Source organism: Drosophila yakuba, chromosome 2L (assembly GCF_016746365.2).
Source record: "Drosophila yakuba strain Tai18E2 chromosome 2L, Prin_Dyak_Tai18E2_2.1, whole genome shotgun sequence".
Lineage (NCBI taxonomy): Eukaryota > Metazoa > Arthropoda > Insecta > Diptera > Drosophilidae > Drosophila > Drosophila yakuba.
The window spans coordinates 11,681,683-11,702,034 of record NC_052527.2 but is presented as its reverse complement, the minus strand read 5'-3'; the positions used below and the strand labels follow the sequence as shown (position 1 = coordinate 11,702,034).

Below are 20,352 nucleotides of genomic sequence, written 5' to 3'. Positions count from 1 at the left end.
ATGTGTAAATGAATTTCACGTAACTATTTTTCGGATGTAACCGCCACAATTTTAAATTTTAATTTCCAATGCACTGCAACTTTGTTCTATCGATTCAATTGGTGAGACTATTGATATCGGTGTGTGTCTCAGCTACTTGGTATGTGTGCACAATCGGTTCAGCTATCAGTTATCGGTTCGCCTGCCATCTCTTTAACACATGTTTTGTTTGTAAATAAAAATTAGTAATAATGTTGGCGCCAATTAAGCACTTATTGGGGAACTATCGCATTGTCTTGGCCAGCGGCTCTCCACGGCGACAGGAACTGGTCAAGATGTTGGTAGGCAACACCAGAAATCGAAATCCAATTCAATGCATAACCCATTTTCACCATTTTCACATTTAAGGGCCTCAATGCGGAATTGTGCCCATCGACTTTTGAGGAGAATTTAAACCTGGAGGATTTCAAAGAGTTCTCGGATTATATAGAAGCCACGGCTCTGGGAAAAGCCGAGGAGGTGTACACTAGATTGAGCTCCGCGGGGGACTCCAGAAACCTAATTGTCATAGCCGCAGATACGATGGTGACCTTGGGAAAGGAGATCTATGGAAAACCCAAGGATCCTGCGGATGCCGTACGCATGCTGACCAAGTAATGCCCTCTCCCTAGGATATACATACAATGTCTGAAGGCTATACAATAATTTGTATATCAGGCAGTTGTAGGAGTGCCTACATCTAATAAGATTTTGCTATAATTGCTTTTAAATGGTCTTGCAGTCTCTCTGGAACCTCCAACCGCGTTTTCAGCGGCGTTGTGCTGAAACATGCCAACGGCATTCGCAAGTTTACGGACACGGCGGACGTATACTTTGGTGATCTGCTGCCGGAACAAATTCAGAGCTACGTGGACTCCGGAGATCCTCTGTAAGCAGCTTCCATAGAAGATATTATTAGCAATATTGTAACTTTTAAATTACAGAGATAAAGCTGGTGCTTATGGTGTCCAAGGACCTGGGGGTGCGCTCATCCACCGGATCGATGGGGACTTTTACTGTGTCATGGGACTGCCACTGCATCGACTGTGCTGTGAACTGAATAAGCTTTTCCTAGAGGATCTGTTCTCGTAAAAGCTGGTGTCATCGTCGCCGTCATCACAACCAAACTATCTGAGCTTTATGCGGAAACAAGCGTCAGAGGCTACACACACTCCAGCGATTTTAATCTTGATTGATAAGCGGCTATATGTCTCTTTTTAGCCCAAGGCAATTAAAAATAAAAAGTCATACAACAGCGAGCAGAAGAATTATAGTACATGTTGTACGAGAGAGCAGGGAACAGTGGTCATATTGCTTTGAACTCTGAAGAAAAATGTAAACTCCGTATTGACTTAGATTTTATAATTTTGTTAAACCTAATACATGTTATCAGTTGGCAAATGGACATAAACCAATGGCATTTGACTCCAAACCATCTATTCACAAACTTTGGTATTCTTAGACTTCTTTTACTATTGTTATTTATTACCACATTTGTTTGAACCTACTGTTAACACTGAGAGAATCTCGCTTTCGGCGTGCCCCAACCATTTAAAAGTGTGCGATTTTATTTTTAAAGATAAGATGGGCTCTACGACACAATAAAGTGCTGTATTTACGAGCTTGGCTGCAGAGCAACCGGCACAGCCGCAGTAGTCAAACAACTGTTGCGCCAATCGGATCCACCATGACACAGATCCCCGAGAGCAGCTATAAGATGTGGGGCGGACGGTTCAGCGAGGGGCCGCATGAGGCCCTCCAGTCGCTCAACAACAGCCTGCCCTACGATTCCCGCCTCTATGCGGACGATCTGGATGCCAGCAAGGCGTATGCAGAGGCGCTCCATCGAGCTGGTCTCATCACCGCGGCCGAGGCGGATAAGCTGGTCAAGAATCTGGAGCTGTTGCGATTCGATTGGATCGAGGGAACGGTGAAGATCCTGCCCGGTGACGAGGATGTGCACACGATCAACGAGCGACTGCTGGTGGAGATTACCGGCGAACTGGGCCAGCGGCTGCACACGGGCAGAAGCAGAAATGACCAGGTGGTCACGGACATGAAGCTCTGGCTTCGCAAGGCCATACGTGAGACCTTGGGCCGCCTGAGTCGCATCATCGAAACGGCCACCCGGCAGGCGGAACTCCACCTGGGCGTCCTCATGCCAGGATACACGCATCTGCAGCGAGCCCAGACCGTTCAGTTCTCCCACTGGCTGCTCTCGCACGCCTTTGCCCTCCGGGAAGATGGCCAGCGGCTGGTGGAGCTCCGGGATCGGGCCAATGTCCTGCCCCTTGGAAGCGGCGCTCTGGCGGGCAATCCCCTCGGCATCGATCGTTTGTGGCTGGCCGAGAGACTGGGATTCGCGGGCGTCACAGCCAACAGCATGCACGCCGTGGGAGATCGAGATTTTGTGGGTGAGTCTGGCGGAGAATCGCCCACTTAAGTCATTTCAAAGTCGTTGATAATGGATTTGGTTTCGATTGATTTCTTATCGCCGTATCGCTCCACTTTTGATTATTAAGGGGAGAGACTGATAGGTGTGGCTGGTATAATTGCTCAGATTAAACAAAAATAGAAAACTTGATTGCGCTTCTTGGCTTGTGGGTTTTTTCCCACAAAACAGCATGTTTTGTTTAAAATTTTGTATAATTATTAACTAACAGCGCCGCAATGCAACTTTTTAAATTAACTTTAGGCTTTGATATATTTTTAATAGAAACATCGTACACTGATAATTGACTTCTATGGATTTCAAATATACTTTAATTAGATTTGTTGATTGTTTATTCTCTTAGTTGACTTCATCTACTGCTGCTCTCTGGTGAGCCTCCATCTGTCCCGCTTGGCGGAGGATTTGATTATCTACAGCACCAAGGAGTTCGACTTCATCAAACTGGCCGATGGCTTCTCCAGTGGCAGCAGTCTGATGCCCCAGAAAAGAAATCCGGACAGCCTGGAGCTGATTCGCGGCATGGCCGGAGTGATCACCGCCAATCTGACGGGCATAATGATGACCATCAAGGGCACTCCGTCCACCTACAACAAGGACTTGCAGTACGACAAGCAGTTCTGCTTCCAGTCCTTCGACAAGCTGACCCAAGTGCTCGAGGTTACCGATGGTGTGCTGCAGACAATGCAGCTGAAGCCGGAATCGATGGAGGCGGCACTTAGCACAGACATGCTGGCCACTGACTGGGTGAGTGCGCCTAAAGAGATTCTCAACTAAAATTGCATAAAATACATTACAAACATTATCTTTCTTCAGGCCTACTATCTGGTGAAGAAGGGCGTTCCATTCCGCCAGGCGCACCACATTATCGGTCGCGTGGTTTCGGAGGCGGAGAAGCGAGGTGTGGACATCACCGATCTGCCGCTGGGAGAGCTCCAGACATTCAGTCCTCTCTTTGGATCGGATATCGTTGCGGTGGCGGATTACTCCAACAATGTCGAACAATACAATGCCATTGGTGGAACCTCCAGTAGCAGCATCGTGGAACAACTGCGATTGCTCAAGAAGTTCGCAAGGGAGTTGGCCAAACAGTCCTAGGACGCAGACATTGCAAAATCCGACTGTTCCGATTGCAAATCAAATGAAAACCGAAATTATATATTGTCAAAAAAACTGGTGCTTACCGAAATATAACATACTAAAAATAATAGCAAACAAGGAAAATTGTTTCCAAATTATTTCCTAATTATTTCATTGGCAGCTATATGATATAGTGTCCTGATCAGAAAAAGATTTCTTTGTTCATGGAGTTAGGCTTGGAACTGAAAAACTGAGGATATGCCTCCAGATCCAGAATATGTATAATTTAGTATCCCTCGCTGTTAACTGCAATCAATATACTCTATGCAAGGCTATTAAAACACTGCCACGTCCTTTCTAAAATAATGCCTCTATACCTTTAGCAGGTAGTCTAGTACCACCGCGTTTATTTCGTTTAACTGTAAGTGTAGTTAACAAATTAAAAAGTTACATTTACAAGGGTATCTCTTTGGGAATGCTATACGGTATAAATAGGGCTTCGATCGCAATCGCTGCCTAGTTGACGCTGGGGCTCTGGGGCGTGTAGGTGTAGGGTTCGTGGGAGCCCTGCTCGCCGTTGTCCAGCTGCTGGTAGCCGGTGACGGCGGAGTTCTGGGGCAGACCCACCTTGCCGCCGGAGATGAGGACGCCGAGGCTCTGCTGCAGCTGCCAGCGACGGGCCTCGCGGATGGACTTGTTACGGCGAAGCGTCTTGGCCAGCATGAAGGCGCAGAGGACGCCGAGGAGCTGGACAAAGGCCACCGTGGTGGCACCGGTGGCAATCAGCATGGCGCTCTGCGACACGATGAAGTTCATCTTGCGGAAGCAGCCGTAGTCGAAGGTCTCCAGACAGGTCATCTCGGTGGCGCCGTCCACACTCCTGGGCGGTGTGCCGCAGCAGGAGTTGGGCACCACCACGTCATCGGCTGCCAGAGTGGAGTTGATGTTGGGGGAGTAGTAGTTCTTCCAGTCCTCCGGCTCATTAACTCCGCAGCACTCAAGCTGTAGTCAGGAAGTACGTTAAATTACATTTAGATTCATATCTTTTTCTTTCAGTGTACACACCATAGATTGCATGAAGTCCACTCCAGCTTCCACATAAGGATCGTGTTCGTAATCAGCCAGGGCCTGGTTCATGGTTCGGATCAGCATGCCCCTCACCTGCGATTGCATCACAAAGGCGGCGATGGCGGCGGAGACCTCGAGGATGAACACCAGGAACAGGCACACTCCGTACTGCAAGAAAAGTCAGGATATTAGCAGAGAACCCATTTAAATATCAGTTGAGATTGTAAGAGCTAGATGAAGTCCTTTCAACTTGATAGAATAAAAGGCTTAGCTAGTCATGGGATATTCCATGGAGTTATTGCCCTTACCAGATTGATGACCATCACACTCTCCTTGACGGCTCCATAGGCACCCAGGGTGGCGACTGCGATCAGGATGAATCCAATGGCAATGAGCAGTGCCGGTGGCGACGAGAAGTGACCATCGATGAAGAGGCTGAAGTCGCCGAAGATGGTCTGGATCGTGGTCCCCACCATAATCAGGAGTATGGCTGTGAGCTGGGAGGGGGAAAATGGGAAACAGGGTAAGAAATCGTTGGGAATCGCATGTCAAATCCAATTTGCGGTGAGATATGCAGTGTGACTTTGTGAGCACATGGAATGCAGTTGATTTGCAGTGAGTGCATTCAGTGGGTTGTTCATCTATAATTATGTCCATTCTGAACGATCAAAAATGGCGAATTAGCTTTGTTTTTTAGAGTGCTAACACTTTATTCTACTTATATTTTAAATAATAAAAGTATTGCAATGTCGATACAGATAATGGATTGGCATTGTTAGCTTTTTTAAAGCATATTTGCCTCAACCGCACACCCACTCATTTTACACACTAACGTAATTATTGGCTTGTTTAGAAACAAGTATGTTAATATTTGAATATTGTAGATCAACAACAAAGTGCAGAAAACATTTATCACCTGGCCCGGAAATACACACATGTGTACATCATTGTTCAGCCCACACTATGAATTCATTTTGGTCTGGCTATCTTATCAAAATGAGTAATTGCAAAGCTGAGTTATCGTAAGGAATGGTGAAATATGAAATAAAAATATTTATAACCGGATTGGTATGAGTGTAATGTTGAACCTCATGATTTTTCTAGTACCAAAAATATATTTATCAACAGTTGACACGGTAAATTCTCTACTATTTTTGATCTAGTTGGTAATTTATGTGTGTTTGGAAAGCAAACAAAAAAAAGTTGGTAAGAGAAAATGGTTCTTGACATGTTTCTCTTTCCCTCCGATTTCCCAATTTCGCTCTCATTTATTTTCCTATCAGCGACTTACGTAGGTGCAAAACACAAAATAAAGTGCTGCACCCACACAAATTTAGCTCCATGATAAGACTAGGTGCTCTGTGTGATAAAAAAGGCAATCGCAGAAAATGGAAAATAAGCCAAGATGGCGGAGTAGTGATTCATGGTTGGCATTGATGGAGGAGTATGTTCGAGGATCCAAGATGCAGGACGCAGGATGCAGGATGCAGGATCTACTCACCGCAAACATGAAGCTCACGATGATGAGCATGTACTTGGCGCACCTCATGCCCGAATTCAGCTGCAGTTCCCTGTTCGCCATTTCGCTGTTCGCAGTCTCGCTTGGGTGTTAGCTGCAATTTGTGGAAGTGTTAATCCCAGACCGATTCCGATATATATATATATATAAACACTATGGTATATAGTATAGTGTATTGCTCGCTTTAATTTGCCGTCGACCGACCCGACAGTGCACGTACTTTAACTTTTGCTAGTCTCACCTGAACTGAGTGGCAAAACGGTTAAGGCAATCGGCCAACTCGATTTCAATTGCCAGCCAGCCGTCTCTCTCCCACGCTCCGAAAGGGGCCGTCCGGCCTTGCCGCCCTCTCACTCCCACTCGCTCACACACTGCGAGAAATTTCAAGCTTAAATACAAGTTTTATGTAATATAAATATTCGCTTTTTAAATAGATTATTTCCTTGTATACAATTGAATGCTTTGTCTGAAAAAGTATCACTTTTGAGTATATAATTTAGGTTTTACATTATATAAATATATGTAATAAATATATTTTTTTACTTATATTTACTATTCCTGAGCCGTAAATAAAATAAAACCTTTAGCTGGCATTTACTTTTCCAGTGAATGTGCCACTTCGACTCTCTGGAAAGCTTTCCAAGCGACCGTTATCAGTTGGACAAATATGTGATAAGATAGGGATTTCCTCGTTTCATTAGGCAAGTTTTTGCAATAATACGAAGTTTCTAATATCGACTATTCAGTGATTTTGAAAATGTTAAACTTACTGAAACTAACAGGAACTCATCTACTTATAAGACTTCACTCCCCATAAACCCACATATGCCGTGCTGGTCAAGTTCACATGTCAATGGCAGTGGCTGAGTAGAGTATATTATCGATTTAAGTTCAGTTTTAAGTGAGTCAACTTCTATGGACTATCGATTTTTTAATCGCGCTGCACTTCAAAATTGCTTGAATTATTTACAGGTAAACACAGGTGTGCTTGCTCATAAGCATGCTAGCTATCTGCCTGGCTTCGCAGGAAAAATACTTATTTATGTACTTTTATATACTTGCGATGACTATTTTTAAAATTTCATATATAGATCTTATAATATAAATATTATATTATAAATATTAATACACCTCGGCTCAAATATAATTAAAAAGTGTGATTAAACTCAATAAGATTATATATTATTATTATATCATTTTTAAAGCTTAAGTTGAAATCGTGAGAACGCAGTATTTTGATCGACAAACTTCCATTATCTGTTCGTAAGTATACAAGGGATACGACAAGATTTAGAGGAGCAGAATAATGCATTAAAAGTTTTATAGATCGCAATGGCAATCCGAACGATAAGATTGCATTGCTAAATGCGACCGATATCATAAAGAGCACCAGTAAGACGATAAGCCTTTTTAAATAGCAAAAACAAAGGTGATATACATTTGTTACAGATTTGGTTTAGAAGTATATTTATTTATTTATACAAGCAAGGCTAAAAGTCAGTATATGTCTAAGAACATCATCGAATTCAGCAGTGTCTTAAAGTAAATATCGGCACTACCCTCAACTGGTTCGTGATCCTACAGAATCGAGTTCTTCCAGTGGCCTACATAAAGCCAGTGATTCCATTGCGGATTTTGATCTCACGTGCAATGTAGCAGGCGAAGATTACTCCAAAGAACTGGAAAGTAACGTAATAAAAAGTTGTTATTAAAGGTACTAGAAAATAAATAGAAATTCGCAAACGTTGGTCTATTTATATGTCAATACATCCAGTAATTAGTGAAAAGGAGCTTAACTCACCTGGAGGATGGCAATGACCACGCCCGCCGCCCCCAAGCTGACCGCGTGGGCGGAAATGTAGGCGGAGAATCCGTCGAGGCATCCGACCTTGTGTCGGTCGTCAACGCTGGCCATAGAGGCATTGCAGGTGAATGTGCCCACTGCGCCAACCGGAATGTTGCAGCAGGAGATGGGCAGGTCGCCGTTGGGGAAGGCGACGCTCCAGTCCTTGTAGGTGGATACACCGCAGCAGTCGAACTCCTCCTGGATGTCGTCCCAGAGTTTGGTGGTGGCATTCTGAGTGTCACTGTTATACTGGTTCAGAGAGGAGGTCAGGGAATTTTTGATCAAATTGCTGGCGTCGTTACGCAGCACATAGCCACTGATGCCAGCGGCCAGCTCCAGGATGAAGATGATGGCCAGCATGACCGAGAAGCTGAGCACCAGGCAGTAGTTCTCCTTCAGGGCACCCCAGCAGCCAAAGAAGGAGATCACGATGATGAACGATCCGATCACGATCAGGAACGTGGGTATCGCGAAGAACTTTCCGGCCAGGAAGAGCTTGTAGCCCGTGTAGACGGCGCCAACTCCGGCTCCAACGGCAATCAAGATAATGCCAGTGATCTGGATGGATGGATATAGTGATCAATATCAACGTCTTTGTTTGCGGTCTTTTAGCAATTCATCATTTGGATTTATCATTACTGATTCATTTACAATTATTTCTAGGAAAAGATCTCATTATTTATCTAAGTTAAATGAAATTTGTTGTCGAAGAGATAAGATATTGCTTGTAAGACTTCCAAAAATAAAAATAAATTAATTGTGGCGGCTTAAGCCCCTTTCAAAAGGCAACTTATTGATGTTTATAGGGCTGAGGAAAAATAGCCCATAAGCCTGTAGTTATTTGTAATAATACCCAATATATTTTATGGACAAGTCCAATAATGGCTGGAATAACCTTTTGGATCTTCTTTCTTCCTATTTAGTATATGTTGTGTTGTTTTTGATAAATGACCAACAATCGTTTATTCAAAATATATATGTTATTCGCTTTATCAGTGCCCTGTGACTGTTGACTCATCCAAACAAAGAACAAATCATTTACTCACCAAAAAGATCAAGTTAAATCCGAAAAGCGTGTACTTCACGGCATTGGCGCTGCCCGTTAGAAGCGACATCTTGTTTGTTTTAGTTAATGCGCTGTAAAATCAATATTAGTAAAATGCTTTAGACCAATAAAGATAGATTTTATGTACGTGTCGAAAATAAAACACAACCGACGCAAATCGATGCCAAAAGTTAAATAGACTGCAGCCCAAACTAAGACACCAATGAAGGTTTGACTCCTAATCAACAAAACCCAATATATATATAAATATATATATATTAACTTATCAGTAAATGATATGGCACATAGCTTTTGTCTAAGCCAAAGGTGGTCAACTGTTGTATTTTTAATGTGCTGATGTTGCCGAGACCGCCATTTCAGACAAGATAAACGAACGTTTAGAATAAGATAAGATATGATAAAGTTTGATAGAAAAGTTTGCACATTAAATTACAAAACATAACCATAAATAGTAACAATAATATCTATAAAACCTACTCAATCTAAGTGCTTTTTATTTTTGCGAGTACCATTTGATTAACAACTTGGCCCTTCATTTTATATATAAACTGTATTTTGGATGTAAAAAAGGAATTGAACGAACTTTGTGCCAATAATTCATATGACTCATTTTGGCAAGGGAAGCATTCTAAAAACACACTAAAATTCCTTGGAAGACACATATATGTATTAATTAGGCTCGATAGTGAAGATTATAATCATGCCTATAGATAAGAAAGCCAAGTGTTAAGGGTTCCTCTGCCTATCGGATCGATGACTCATTTATATGCCAGACCAGGTGCTGCAGTGCATCAGAGTGCCTCAAATCACTTCGCACATTGGCATTCATAATTATGTGGGTTTTTCGAAAGTTTCTTTTCGGATCGCTACCAATCGGTTATCTTAAAGTTGTATTGGTTCTTATCAGTGGCCCAGTTTAAGCATAACGCAGCGACACTTGAGTTTTACTTTATCACTTTTTACTGTTTTTTCAATCTACTCACGGCACTGAAAGTGGACAATTTTAGTTTAACCTGACGGCAGTTGGACATCAACTGAGAGGCTCTTCCATTTACCGAATCGCTCGCAGAGGATTATTATTGCGAGCACCCATAAGCTTTGCTACCTATCGAGTTGTTGGTTTGCGTGAGTTTGGTGATAAAAAGTGAAATAAATAACGAAATACCTTGGGGAAAAGCTGCGAAAAAGCTTTTCACAGAGTTAGCACGGGTCTGCGAAAAGAGAACTTCCACGTTGTTTGTTTCGAATTGCATGGGCAAATATTTTATATTTCATCACTCTATCGAACTTTTGTCTCTTGTTAAAGTATGGACTGCAAATAGAACTATGGTTCGCCGTGACTTTATATCAGCCAACATGGAATACGCGTCGCATACGCGATTTATCCCAATTCTTCATAGAAAATAAAGTAACTTTATTTGTATTTCAAAAAATGATAATTGAAAAATGTATTATATTTATTTTCATTCACTTTGCTTGTCGTACACTAAATGCTATCGAAGAATATATATGAGTATCATTTGTTATTTTATATGTTTAGTTTGTAGTTTAATTTTGTGGAGTTGCTGGCATAATTTTAATACTTGAATTTCGAGTGCAATGCCAAAGCGTGTGATTTCATGTTTTTTTTCTCAGTGTGTGGGAAATGCAATGTGGAAATGCGAACAGGAACTGGGAACTGGAACACTTTCAAAGTCACATTTTGCAATATTAGTAAGTCGGTTAGTTGGGGTGCCGTCAACCTTGAGTAATTTGTTTGAAATTTATCGCATTGCCAGAAAATTTCGCAAATTACCAAAAGAAAGTCTCATCGAATCGGGTTGGTCGTTCAGGTGTTAGTGCGTATTACAAACGTATTCATTTATAAATCATTTAAATTAGATGTTTTCTTTTCTTAGTAGTTCGTTGCTTCTGCGCCGGAGTTCCCACATCCTATTTCCTATCCTTGCCGTGGCGATCCCGCGGATGCCTGCCACTCGCCATCGTCGAGGTGGTCAGGCTGTGGACATGATGTGGCTGCTGCTCCCGATGACCATGTCCAGATCCCTGATGCTTGCCGCTGCTGCTGTGCTGGTGCTGATGATGCTGATGGTGCTGGTGTCCATTCAGTGTGCTTTTACCGTGTCTGTGGAGGAGGAGAATACCCTGTTAGATTTCAGATGACACCTCTGATAGTACAAATAATTTTTAATGATTTTTCTACGGTTTTGTTTCTTAGGATAGTGTTGCCAAATTGCTACTTCAATTGCTACGTAGTTCCAGTTGCTAGAGAGAAATAGAATAGAGCAAGGCCGTTTGATGTTGTGTTTTGGTTTTTTGAATTCCAAATCCAATTTCATTGATGATTTCTGTTGATTCATTTTTTTTCTGCTTTCCAGCAACATGTTCATAGTCAGTTTTTAGAGTTGATTCTACTGATAGAGCGCAGTGTGCGTGGGGTTAGAAATTTGAGTGCTGTGAGTTCATTAATAGTGTTCAAACATGCAAGATCAATTGAGAAACGAGTATTAATTGGTTAAATTATATAATTGTTATATTAGTGGAGTTTGAGTTCTGTTCGAATAAAACGCTGATAGTAGTGCTACATTTGATAGTAGTGAAATTATATTTTAATGCCCATTTCCAAACCACTTTTCGTACTTCCCACTAAGTCCCAAAATCTCAACATCCCAACATGCAATACTGGGGGTTAGAAAAGTAAGAGGAATTTGGAAAAAACGCTTACGCTGTGAAAAGTAAAAACAGAACCCAGACAGGCCCTTGTTTCTTTTTGTGCTTGTGTGCATTGGCCGAGTTTTTGATTGTGTGTGCGCTCCAAAATAAATAATAATCAAAATTAACAACGAAAGTCTCTCTCGCACTCGAATATTATTTTTGGGGATTTAGTATTAGTATGGGGAACACAGTGGTTGGGTGGTTTTTGGGTGGTTTTTGGGTGGTGGTTAGGAAAATGCAGTTCACTTTTTGCCCGGCTGTGGGATATCAAACGTAATCGTGCATTTGGAATTATTTGGGTGTGCTTGTGTGATTTTTGTGACGAGATCCTGTCAGCCAAAAAATATGTATTTAATTTATATTTATATTTTTGGTGTCTTGTGGTCTTAGTTCTTAGTTCTGTCCCGCGCTAACTATGAACATGTGCAGATGCCGAACGGCTGGTGTGTGGACACACTGCTGCGCACTTGCCGCATTTTCAGCCTCTTTGGCCAGCCGCCCAGCCGGCCACGCCCCTCGCGAGGCAACGCCCCCGCCGCTGAAGCACCAAAAAGCTGCGCATGCTCATTGCTCAGATTGTTTTGGTAAGGACGCAGCTTGTCCGCTTTGTCCGCCTTGCCCAGCTCTTCGCTGGTGGCATAGAGCAGATAGTTGTCGTAGACATGGCTAACACTGGAGTTCCGCTTGGCCGGCAAGTAGGGCAGAAAGGCGAAGCTGGAGCTGGTCGATTGGGTGGCCTTCAGGGCGGGTTTCTTGCGGGCCACACTGCGACACCGCAGGGTGGACTGATTCGAGTAGCTGGGCGGTATCATCTGCAGCTTGGTGCGGTACTCATAGCTGGCGGGCGGATTCACTGGCACTGGGATCAGGGATCTCTTTCGTTTGCTGCGCGGCGGTGGCTGTGGTGGCTGTGGTGGCTGCGGTGCTTTCGTCACCGACTCCACCTCATCAATGCTCGCGTAGTCCGCCTCTTTGGCGGGCTCTGCGGCGTATTCGGCACTATGCTGTCCGGGTGACTCCTCGCTGGTTTCGGTAGGGGCTAAATTCGTTACGTATACGTACGTCAGTTCGTGGTGGTGCGTGGGTGGTGCTGTGGTGGTGCTGGCTGATGCAGATGCAGATGGTTTATGCGCTGTGGTTTTCGATGCTTTCGAACTGGCTGTTGTGCTCGTGGTCGACTTTTTGTGTATCGTTGCCGAGTCATGGCTACTGCGACTCGATCTCGTCTTACTTGGCCGACTGCTCTCCCGGGTTCCCGACGACGGGTGCTCACTGTGCCTAGAGCGACTGGAGTGACCTGTAGTTGGGAAAATGGAGTATTGTTAGAACATGTTTTGGGAATATTACCTTAAACTAGAATATAAGATGTTGCTAAAAAGGATTTTTTATCATATTTTGTTATAAAATTTCTGATTACGATTGCCTTTTATAATTATTACAAATTACTTCATTTAGTTTAAAGTTCAAACTAAGCAGTCTCAGTGTGGGCCTGGTTTTAAATTACTTTGTGCTGAGTGTGTGTGACGGTGGTGTAAAAGTAAATTATTAACAATTTAATCAGTTCTAGTTTCTAACAATTTGTTAAATGTAAAAACGTGTAAAACTTATGTGGGTGTGTTTTGCAAGAAATTCAGATCAAAAAGAAGCAATTTATCAGTTTTGTGTATCAACTCTTCTCGTGAGAACAATGCAAAGTGTGGCTTAGATCATTTGATCAGTGTGATTTCTATTTGATATAAGTGTGTTTTTTAAGTGTTAATTAATCTGATCAAAACTGAAATTCATCTGGCGAACCTAAAACGTTTGTTCAGCCTCTGCGGCTGTGTGGCACCCATAATGAGTAAGCCCAAAACAAGAAGTTCTGCAAGAGACAGGATCAGATTAACCGGATTCGATCACTCGGTTGCATCCTTTTTAATATCCTTTTTGTAACCTTTTTTCTTGATCTTACCCCTGGAGCGCGTGAGTTCATCGCGATGTTTCTCGCTGCCACGAGAGCGTTCCCGATCGCGTTCCTTTTCCCGATCCCGATGGCTGCTCGGCCGGGAGCGACTTTCATCCGCCACCCGGGAGGATCTTATCAAGCGACTGGAAGACGAGGTCTTCGACTCAGCGGATTGATCCACCTCGCGGCTGTGGCGACTGTGATGGGAGCTGCGCTTGGACTCCAGCGAAGATGATCCTGCGCCGGTGGCACTGGAACTGCTCCTTGGCTTGCTGCTGGTCCGATGGACTCGAACTTCGATTGGCTCGTGGCGCGACTTCTCCCTCTTCGGAGTACGCAAGCGCAGACGCTCGGCGCGCTGCTTGGTGGCCACCTGGTCGTCGGAGGAGCCGCCGCCGTGGGTCATGGACTCCCGCGAACTGGAGCGCGAACGGTCACGTGGACAGCACTCGATGGAGGACTGCGACGAGCTGCGAGCCCGCGTCGGCGAAGGAGTCGACTGCCTGGAGTTGCGACGCGCCTCGGAGGCGAAGGTGCCGCGGGCCACACCCATCGATTGCGGGTACACCTTCACCTTCTCGTCAATGGTCTCCAATGGTTTGGCGCTGCGCCGCTGCAGGGAACAGGATCTGCGCCGCTGATCCTTGATGGCTGCCTCGTCGGAGAGAGCCTGTTACAGAAATGTAATTTAGTTAAGCTTCAGGTATAATTATAAGTAAGCAACTTGCCTTCAAAGTCTGATCAGCGTTGCGGGTCATTTCGCTTAGGATCTGGGCGTCCCTCTGCAGGTCGGCCTTTCGCTCATAGCTGCCCGGCGATCGGGATCTCTCCGGCGAGTGGACTGGTGACTTGACCCTGAAGGTGGTGGTCAGTTCGGTGGCAATGTTCTCGTAACAGTGCTCCTCGTCCTCATCCAGATCATCATCATCGTCGTGGTTGTAGTCGTTGTCGTTATGTTGGGGACTGCTGTGCCTCAGCAGGTCGGGTCGATCGTTGAGCAGTTGCCACTTGGTCGTGGTCGTGGTGTTTGCCTTCAGCTCATCATTGTGGCTCACTTTGCTGCGACTGGGCAGTGTCCTTCTGGGATTGGTCGTGGTCGTTGTGGAGAGCTTCGTTTGCTGTTGCTGCTTCTGCTGCACTCCAAAGTAGGAGAGTTCGTGCTCACGCAACTTGCGGGCACCGCGTGCCTCCTTCACAATCTTCAAGGACTCGCTGCCGGATTCATCGGCATTGTCCATGATAGTCTGCGCTTGGATTTGCGGCTGAATAAAGAGGGTTCTTGGCTTGGCCACTGGGATCAGTTGGCCGATTCGTAGAGTGGGCGGTGTAGCCTTAGGTTTCTCGATTTGGGGAGCATGGAGCGCTATGTTCATCACATTCGACTTGGGAAGGTCTGGAATGGAGATGAGGAAATAAGTGAGGAGCTTTTTAAATATTACTTATACTTAAGTATATTATGGTGTAATCCCTATTATTTTGTATGCAGCACCCAACAATGTTCTATTCAAAAGCCTTAAATGAACTCCTCTAACTCAACCCTCTTTTTTTGCTCTGTACTTTGGGCAGGCGTTACCTGCTCTCTTCAGCATCTGATCCTGTGCCTCGATCTTCCAGATGGTTCGCTTGGCCTTGAGGCGACTCCAGCTGCTGGAGTACTCGCTGCCCCTGAACGTCTCTGTTGGCTGCTGATCCGGTGAGGAACTGGCCTGGGTGCCTCCACCACTGTCACTGTTGCTGTCCCGGAAGTACCGCTTCACCTCCTCATCGGCACTGTCTTCCTGATCCTGCTCGGCGGCATCGTAGAGCCGGCGCAGTTGAGTCAACTGTTGGCTCACCGGGATTTGGGTGTTTCCGAGGAGTTTCAGACGCGGTGGAGCCAACGGAGTGCGGGGCAGGGAATCGTACAACGCGCTGCCAAAGAGATCGCTGCTCGTAATGGAGGTGGTGGATATGGTGGAGGGACGGCGCGAGGAGGAGTAGGAGCCCTCCTCCTGGTAACTGTGCGATCGCAGCATGGGCGTGGGAACCACTATCGTGGGCTGAACCAAGGCGGACTCAATCGAAGCTATGCTCAGGCGACGCATGGCCTCATCGAATTCACTGGCCGATCGCATGGTCCTCATAATCAGCGACGTGGACTTCAGGCCCTCGTCCAGGATGCGCTGATGCTGGCGCAGATCCTCCAGCAACAGCTCCTGGGCACTGGGTCGTCGGAGTTGGCGGTATTTCGAGCTGGCATGGTGATGCATTGCGGTGCCTGTGTGGGAAATGTGCGGAAAGTGTCGTTGGTGGATTTGGAAATTCATGTTTCTTTTTCTTTTTCTTTTGTTTGAGTTTTTTTTTTAGAGCGTGGTTATCGAGCTGAGCTTAGCGGTGGTGGTGTTAGATGTAGCATTAGATGTGGTTTAGAAAAGCGGCAGTCAGAGCTCACAACATGCATTAAGAATACAATTCAGAGTACAGAGTTCAGAGTTCGAGTCAAGTAGAGGAGTCCATGGCTAAAACCCAGATAGACTAGATCATACAACGTAATTCAGTGGACAAGGTACTACAAACTACAGGCATTCCAACTAGCTAATCAAATGTACAACTAAGTATACTTGGGTATAGTTAAAGCACCAACCTGACTCAGCAGCCCAATCCTCGGATCCCAGGCTCACATTGATCTTGGTCGAGTACCCATTGCCAGCTGGCGAGGATTGCTGCTGCTGCTGGCGCTGCTCCACGATGCGAATCCTTTCGGCCACCGACTTGGGACTAATGGGTGAATCACTGGTGATTCCTTGTGGTAAAAAATACAATTTATTATTTTCATTACTTGCATACTATTCGGTATACTTACCACTATCCCTTGCCGAAGGACTCTCCCGATCCGCCTTCATCGCTGGAACACTCCAAAGGACGTCGGCACTCTCTATGTTCTCGCCCAGGTGATAGGGCTTCGGCTTGACAGGCTTGTTCTTCAGGATGCCCCGAATGTTAGACAGCTCGTCCGTCTCGTTGTCCGTGGTGTCCACACCACTGGTGGAGGTGTAGCTGTTCCGCGACGTGGACTCCATCAGGCTGTATCGTGGTTCGTGCACCGGCTTGGCCACCGTGGTCACCGTCACTTGACTGCTGCTGCTGCTATTGGAAATCTGCAGCAACGGAATGGAATATTAGTTGGATTCTGATAAAATTATTTATATAAGTAATTCAAGTTCAGCCATTTCAGTACATCGAATTTTTAAGCAAATATCTTTATATCATACATCTTGTATATCATTTATTCATTCACTTGGCTGAAACTCATACTGGTTTTATATATATAATATATATATATATTTCCTTGGAATTTAACTCACCGGCTGGCTAACCACCTCCGGCGGATCCATGAGCGTGGCTCGGTAGGCCACTGTGCTGGTGGCTATCGTCTTGCGGCGCTGTGAGTCGTCGCCAAAGTGGGTCACCTCGCTGCTCGGAGTGCTGCTGCTGCTGGTGCTGGAGCTCCCTCCTCCGCCGACGACACTGGCCGACTTAACCAGACTCTGCAGCGGACCACTGGTGGTGGTGGTGGTGGTGGTGTTGGAGCGGCGGCGTCGGCGAAAGTTTTGCGTTGGCGGCGGCTTGCCGTCGGTCTCCACGATATTAACGCGACCCGATTCGGCGGCAAAGTGCACCTCCGTCTTGCAGAACTCCACACGCTTCTGGGCGCTACCTTTGCCCAGGTGACTGCTGGTGGTGGTGGTGTGGGAGGAGGAGGTGCTGGCAACGGCAGTGCCTCCATTCACATGAACCTGCGAGGTTTTGCGCACATCACGCCAGGTTTCCTCCACGGCAATCGAATGGCGTTTACTCAGCTCCCCCTCTGTGGGGCTGGAGGACGGGATGTGGGGTTTCCCGGAACGGCCAAAATGCACAATTGTGCCAACGCCATTCTGCTGTTGTGCCGCAGCGGCATTCTTCTCGTTCCTCTCCCGCTCCCTTTCGGTGGGCGACCAGTTGCCCAGTTGCTCACCGGAACGGCCTAGGCCACTGTCCGTGGAGGCGTCCACCCGGAAGATGCTCTTATCCTCCGGCGGCGACATCTTCTCGAAGCCGTACGACTTGCGCCGCAGATGCCACTCGCTGGAACTGGTGTCCTTCTGCCGCTGGCGTGACTCCAAGCTGTGGGTATTGTGGACGGGTCGAAAGGCCGAGAGCGTGGATTGAGTGGGCGGTGTGGGATCTATCTTCTCCACGCTAATCTCACGCACCACCACTGGCTTCTTTTGGTGATAGGCCAGGAAGTCCTCTTTGTAGAGACTCTCGTCCGAGAGCTTCTTCAGCTTGCCGCGTATCTCCTGCAGGGATTCGGCGGTGAGGAAGGTGTTCCTCTTTGCCACAGTGGACTTGGTCGAGGGCGTGTTCAATATGTTGTCCAGAGCGGCCAGATCCACGTGATTGTTCCGCATGGCCGTGTGCAGGCGACGTCCGTTCTCCAGTTCCGCCCGCAGCCGGGCCACGCTCACCGAATTACTCGGCAAATCGAGGGGTCGTGGTCGGACGGAGGATGCTGGAGTCTTGTAGTGATCCTGCGACTGAAAGGAGCGACGCAGTTTGCTGACCCTGCGCCACTCACCCACCGGCTGTTCGGCGGGATCCTCTCGCTCCCAGTCGTTGCTGAGATCATCCGTGGAAATGGAGCGGGAGCGCTGGAGCAGTGTGGATCCAATCGAGGGCAATGGAGGGGCGTAGACCGACTGGGACACCTGCTGGCGACGCTGATGGCGAGCGGTGAGTCTGTGTGTGGAGATTGGGATGGGGATGTGTTACTGGATTCAGGGCCGATCGGCTAATGGACCGAAATTTGTGTGCGCGACTTACCGCAGATCGTCGTCGTCGCCGTCGTCATCGTTATAATGCCGGAAACTTTCCAAATCACGACGCTGCGTTGGCGGGGCAACAGCTACGTCAGCACCACCAGCACCACCAGCTCCGCCAGAACCGCCCACGCCACTTGGTAGCTGGCCATATAAGTCAGCCTGCTTGGCCCAAACCGCTGACGATGCTGGCGATGATGATGATGATGATGATTCTGGTCCCACAATTGCATGTAGGCTTATTTTGCCCGCACTTCTGTGGGTGTTGCTCGCCGCTTGCGCTGCAGTTGTTAGGTTCGAATTGTTGCTGCTCTGGCTGGAAATGCTCGAGCTGCTTTTCTGTAAATGGCAAGCACAACAACGAGAGGCGAAAAATTAAAAGCAAAATTAAACAATATCAGCCATATTCAAAAGCAGCACAAAGACGAGCTCAGTCCGACTGAGCGCATTATATAGCTATATAGCCGGGCTATATGGCGATCTTGAGTGCGGGTGTCTTTCGTATGGTTATCGTTATTGATGCCGTTGTCATGGGAATTGTTATACTATATAGGAGTGGGTGCAGTGTTTGACAGGAACTGCTTAAGGAAGCTGGGCACTCAAGTCGCATATAAGCGCTGAATAAGCCGTGGCAAATGAATTTCCGCATTGCAGACAAATGGCTTTAGAAGCATTGAGTCCTCGAATAAATAAAGAACTAATAATGGAACAGATTAGGCCATAAGTAGCTTATGGAAATAGAGCTCATTGCTATAAGGCGAAGTCCTATAATATAATGCAGATTAAGTAGCTTAGGTGATTGTTATCTTAATATAAAGTTCGCAATTATAAAGTATATAGAACTTAGGGTATATTTAAAATAAAATAAATATATTTTATATTTTCTCTATAAAGTTACATATATTATTGTACATTTTCTAAGCTGAACAAATTGAGCAACAAATTGGAATTCCCCGAATACGTTTTCGCAGCAAGATTAATGACCAGAACCTCAGGTGACTGTGACTGTGGGCGTTGATCTTGTCTCAAGACACTTTCTCATCTTTTTTTTTTGCCGCCCAATAATTAGACACTTTTAACTATGCGAATGGCGTTTTGAGAGAGTTGGCGTAGAAATTTCCTTTGTGGTCATGACCCAAATGTCCAGCTGAAGTGCTAAGCAACGCCTAATTGAGCCACGCTATTATTAAATATTTCCAATCGATTTCGATTCGATTGATGAGTCAAATACTCAGCCGTACCAGACAGTTTGTGGAAAGTCTGGTGAAGCTGAATTTGATATATGAGCTATGGCCAATTGCAGAGATCAAGCTACTTTTACCAGTTTATTTTGGTAACTGTATGAGATAACATTGCCATTTATTTATAACTGATTTCATTTGGCTTAGAATATTTGGACTATGAGATTTGGACTATAGCGACACGCAAGAAACTAACATTTTCAAGAAATCTTTTTTGATTTTACTTGCAGCTCTATTATTTATTTTAAGCACTCCGATAAAATCTTAATGTTGTAAAGTTAACAACCACCTTAGGACTTTCCAAGATACTGCTCGATCCCTGTTCATTACACGTTTTCCTTGAATTTCCCAGAGCCATACATTTTCCCCAAAGCACGACAATCGGCGACTGTTAACAACTGGCCATTTTCGGTCATTGCCATGGCCATGGTCAAAAGATTACCTCTGAATAAAAGACGAAGTGGAAGAAAGCAAACATTGGCTCATGCTAATGAGCTAACTAAACAAAGCCAACTACACGGAGAGAACAGGATGAGCAACTTAAATATTTTCTGTATTAAATGG

General features: G+C 45.6%; 5 protein-coding genes across 20 annotated transcripts in view; 2 read left to right on the top strand and 3 right to left on the bottom strand.

The window, feature by feature from the left end:
• The first annotated feature begins 161 nt into the window (after nt 1–161).
• On the top strand, nt 162–1,465 carry LOC26535576 (dTTP/UTP pyrophosphatase). Its single transcript, XM_015199155.3, has 4 exons — nt 162–320; nt 388–632; nt 761–907; nt 963–1,465. The coding sequence occupies exons 1-4, from the start codon at nt 231–233 to the stop codon at nt 1,108–1,110; spliced, it is 630 nt and encodes a 209-aa protein (XP_015054641.1). The 5' UTR covers nt 162–230; the 3' UTR covers nt 1,111–1,465.
• Nucleotides 1,466–1,568: 103 nt separating this feature from the next.
• LOC120320428 (argininosuccinate lyase) lies at nt 1,569–3,677 on the top strand. The gene is made up of 3 exons (XM_015197521.2): nt 1,569–2,432; nt 2,814–3,214; nt 3,284–3,677. The coding sequence occupies exons 1-3, from the start codon at nt 1,706–1,708 to the stop codon at nt 3,563–3,565; spliced, it is 1,410 nt and encodes a 469-aa protein (XP_015053007.1). The 5' UTR covers nt 1,569–1,705; the 3' UTR covers nt 3,566–3,677.
• A 244-nt stretch (nt 3,678–3,921) lies between these two features.
• LOC6527800 (tetraspanin-6) lies at nt 3,922–6,426 on the bottom strand. 2 transcript variants are annotated; one of them, XM_015198332.2, is made up of 5 exons: nt 6,355–6,426; nt 6,117–6,228; nt 4,924–5,112; nt 4,613–4,783; nt 3,922–4,549 (listed from the first exon to the last, which is right to left on the bottom strand). In XM_015198332.2, exons 2-5 carry the CDS (start codon nt 6,195–6,197, stop codon nt 4,064–4,066), a joined length of 927 nt encoding a protein of 308 aa, XP_015053818.1. In that variant the 5' UTR covers nt 6,198–6,228; nt 6,355–6,426; the 3' UTR covers nt 3,922–4,063. The 2 variants fall into 2 exon arrangements, with proteins under 2 accessions (XP_015053818.1, XP_002088873.1); XM_002088837.4 differs by lacking the exon at nt 6,355–6,426 and having other exon boundaries at nt 6,117–6,305.
• Nucleotides 6,427–7,569: 1,143 nt separating this feature from the next.
• On the bottom strand, nt 7,570–10,136 carry LOC6527799 (CD63 antigen). The gene is made up of 4 exons (XM_015198331.2): nt 10,030–10,136; nt 9,027–9,117; nt 7,936–8,538; nt 7,570–7,813 (listed from the first exon to the last, which is right to left on the bottom strand). The coding sequence occupies exons 2-4, from the start codon at nt 9,093–9,095 to the stop codon at nt 7,739–7,741; spliced, it is 747 nt and encodes a 248-aa protein (XP_015053817.1). The 5' UTR covers nt 9,096–9,117; nt 10,030–10,136; the 3' UTR covers nt 7,570–7,738.
• A 349-nt stretch (nt 10,137–10,485) lies between these two features.
• Nucleotides 10,486–20,352, bottom strand: part of LOC6527798 (pneumococcal serine-rich repeat protein) — a 35,660-nt gene continuing 25,793 nt past the window's right edge. For 8 of the 15 annotated variants that reach the window (XM_015198316.2, XM_015198319.2, XM_039371174.1 and 5 more), the window contains 9 exons: nt 18,552–18,886; nt 17,051–18,467; nt 16,549–16,843; nt 16,330–16,488; nt 15,280–15,963; nt 14,435–15,099; nt 13,713–14,376; nt 11,772–13,058; nt 11,090–11,171 (listed from right to left, as the gene is read on the bottom strand). In XM_015198316.2, coding sequence (XP_015053802.1) covers nt 12,175–13,058; nt 13,713–14,376; nt 14,435–15,099; nt 15,280–15,963; nt 16,330–16,488; nt 16,549–16,843; nt 17,051–18,467; nt 18,552–18,886 — 5,103 coding nt within the window. In that variant the 3' untranslated portion in view covers nt 11,090–11,171; nt 11,772–12,174. Of the gene's footprint in view, nt 11,172–11,771; nt 13,059–13,555; nt 13,623–13,712; nt 14,377–14,434; nt 15,100–15,279; nt 15,964–16,329; nt 16,489–16,548; nt 16,844–17,050; nt 18,468–18,551; nt 18,887–20,352 lie in introns of those variants that run through there. The other 7 variants (XM_039371173.1, XM_039371180.1, XM_039371177.1 and 4 more) reach the window with 6 other exon arrangements.

Coding starts and splice junctions, on each gene's coding strand:
- LOC6527800 (XM_015198332.2), bottom strand. CDS start 6,197: ATGGCGAACAGGGAACTGCAGCTGAATTCGGGCATGAGGTGCGCCAAG. Junction 5,113..6,116: donor TCGTGAGCTTCATGTTTGCG/GTGAGTAGATCC, acceptor TCCCCCTCCCAG/CTCACAGCCATACTCCTGAT. Junction 4,550..4,612: donor TGGACTTCATGCAATCTATG/GTGTGTACACTG, acceptor TCCTGACTACAG/CTTGAGTGCTGCGGAGTTAA.
- LOC120320428 (XM_015197521.2), top strand. CDS start 1,706: ATGACACAGATCCCCGAGAGCAGCTATAAGATGTGGGGCGGACGGTTC. Junction 2,433..2,813: donor GGGAGATCGAGATTTTGTGG/GTGAGTCTGGCG, acceptor TTATTCTCTTAG/TTGACTTCATCTACTGCTGC. Junction 3,215..3,283: donor ACATGCTGGCCACTGACTGG/GTGAGTGCGCCT, acceptor ATCTTTCTTCAG/GCCTACTATCTGGTGAAGAA.
- LOC6527799 (XM_015198331.2), bottom strand. CDS start 9,095: ATGTCGCTTCTAACGGGCAGCGCCAATGCCGTGAAGTACACGCTTTTC. Junction 8,539..9,026: donor GATTTAACTTGATCTTTTTG/GTGAGTAAATGA, acceptor CCATCCATCCAG/ATCACTGGCATTATCTTGAT. Junction 7,814..7,935: donor TGGTCATTGCCATCCTCCAG/GTGAGTTAAGCT, acceptor GTTACTTTCCAG/TTCTTTGGAGTAATCTTCGC.
- LOC26535576 (XM_015199155.3), top strand. CDS start 231: ATGTTGGCGCCAATTAAGCACTTATTGGGGAACTATCGCATTGTCTTG. Junction 321..387: donor AGGAACTGGTCAAGATGTTG/GTAGGCAACACC, acceptor TTCACATTTAAG/GGCCTCAATGCGGAATTGTG. Junction 908..962: donor GTGGACTCCGGAGATCCTCT/GTAAGCAGCTTC, acceptor TTTAAATTACAG/AGATAAAGCTGGTGCTTATG.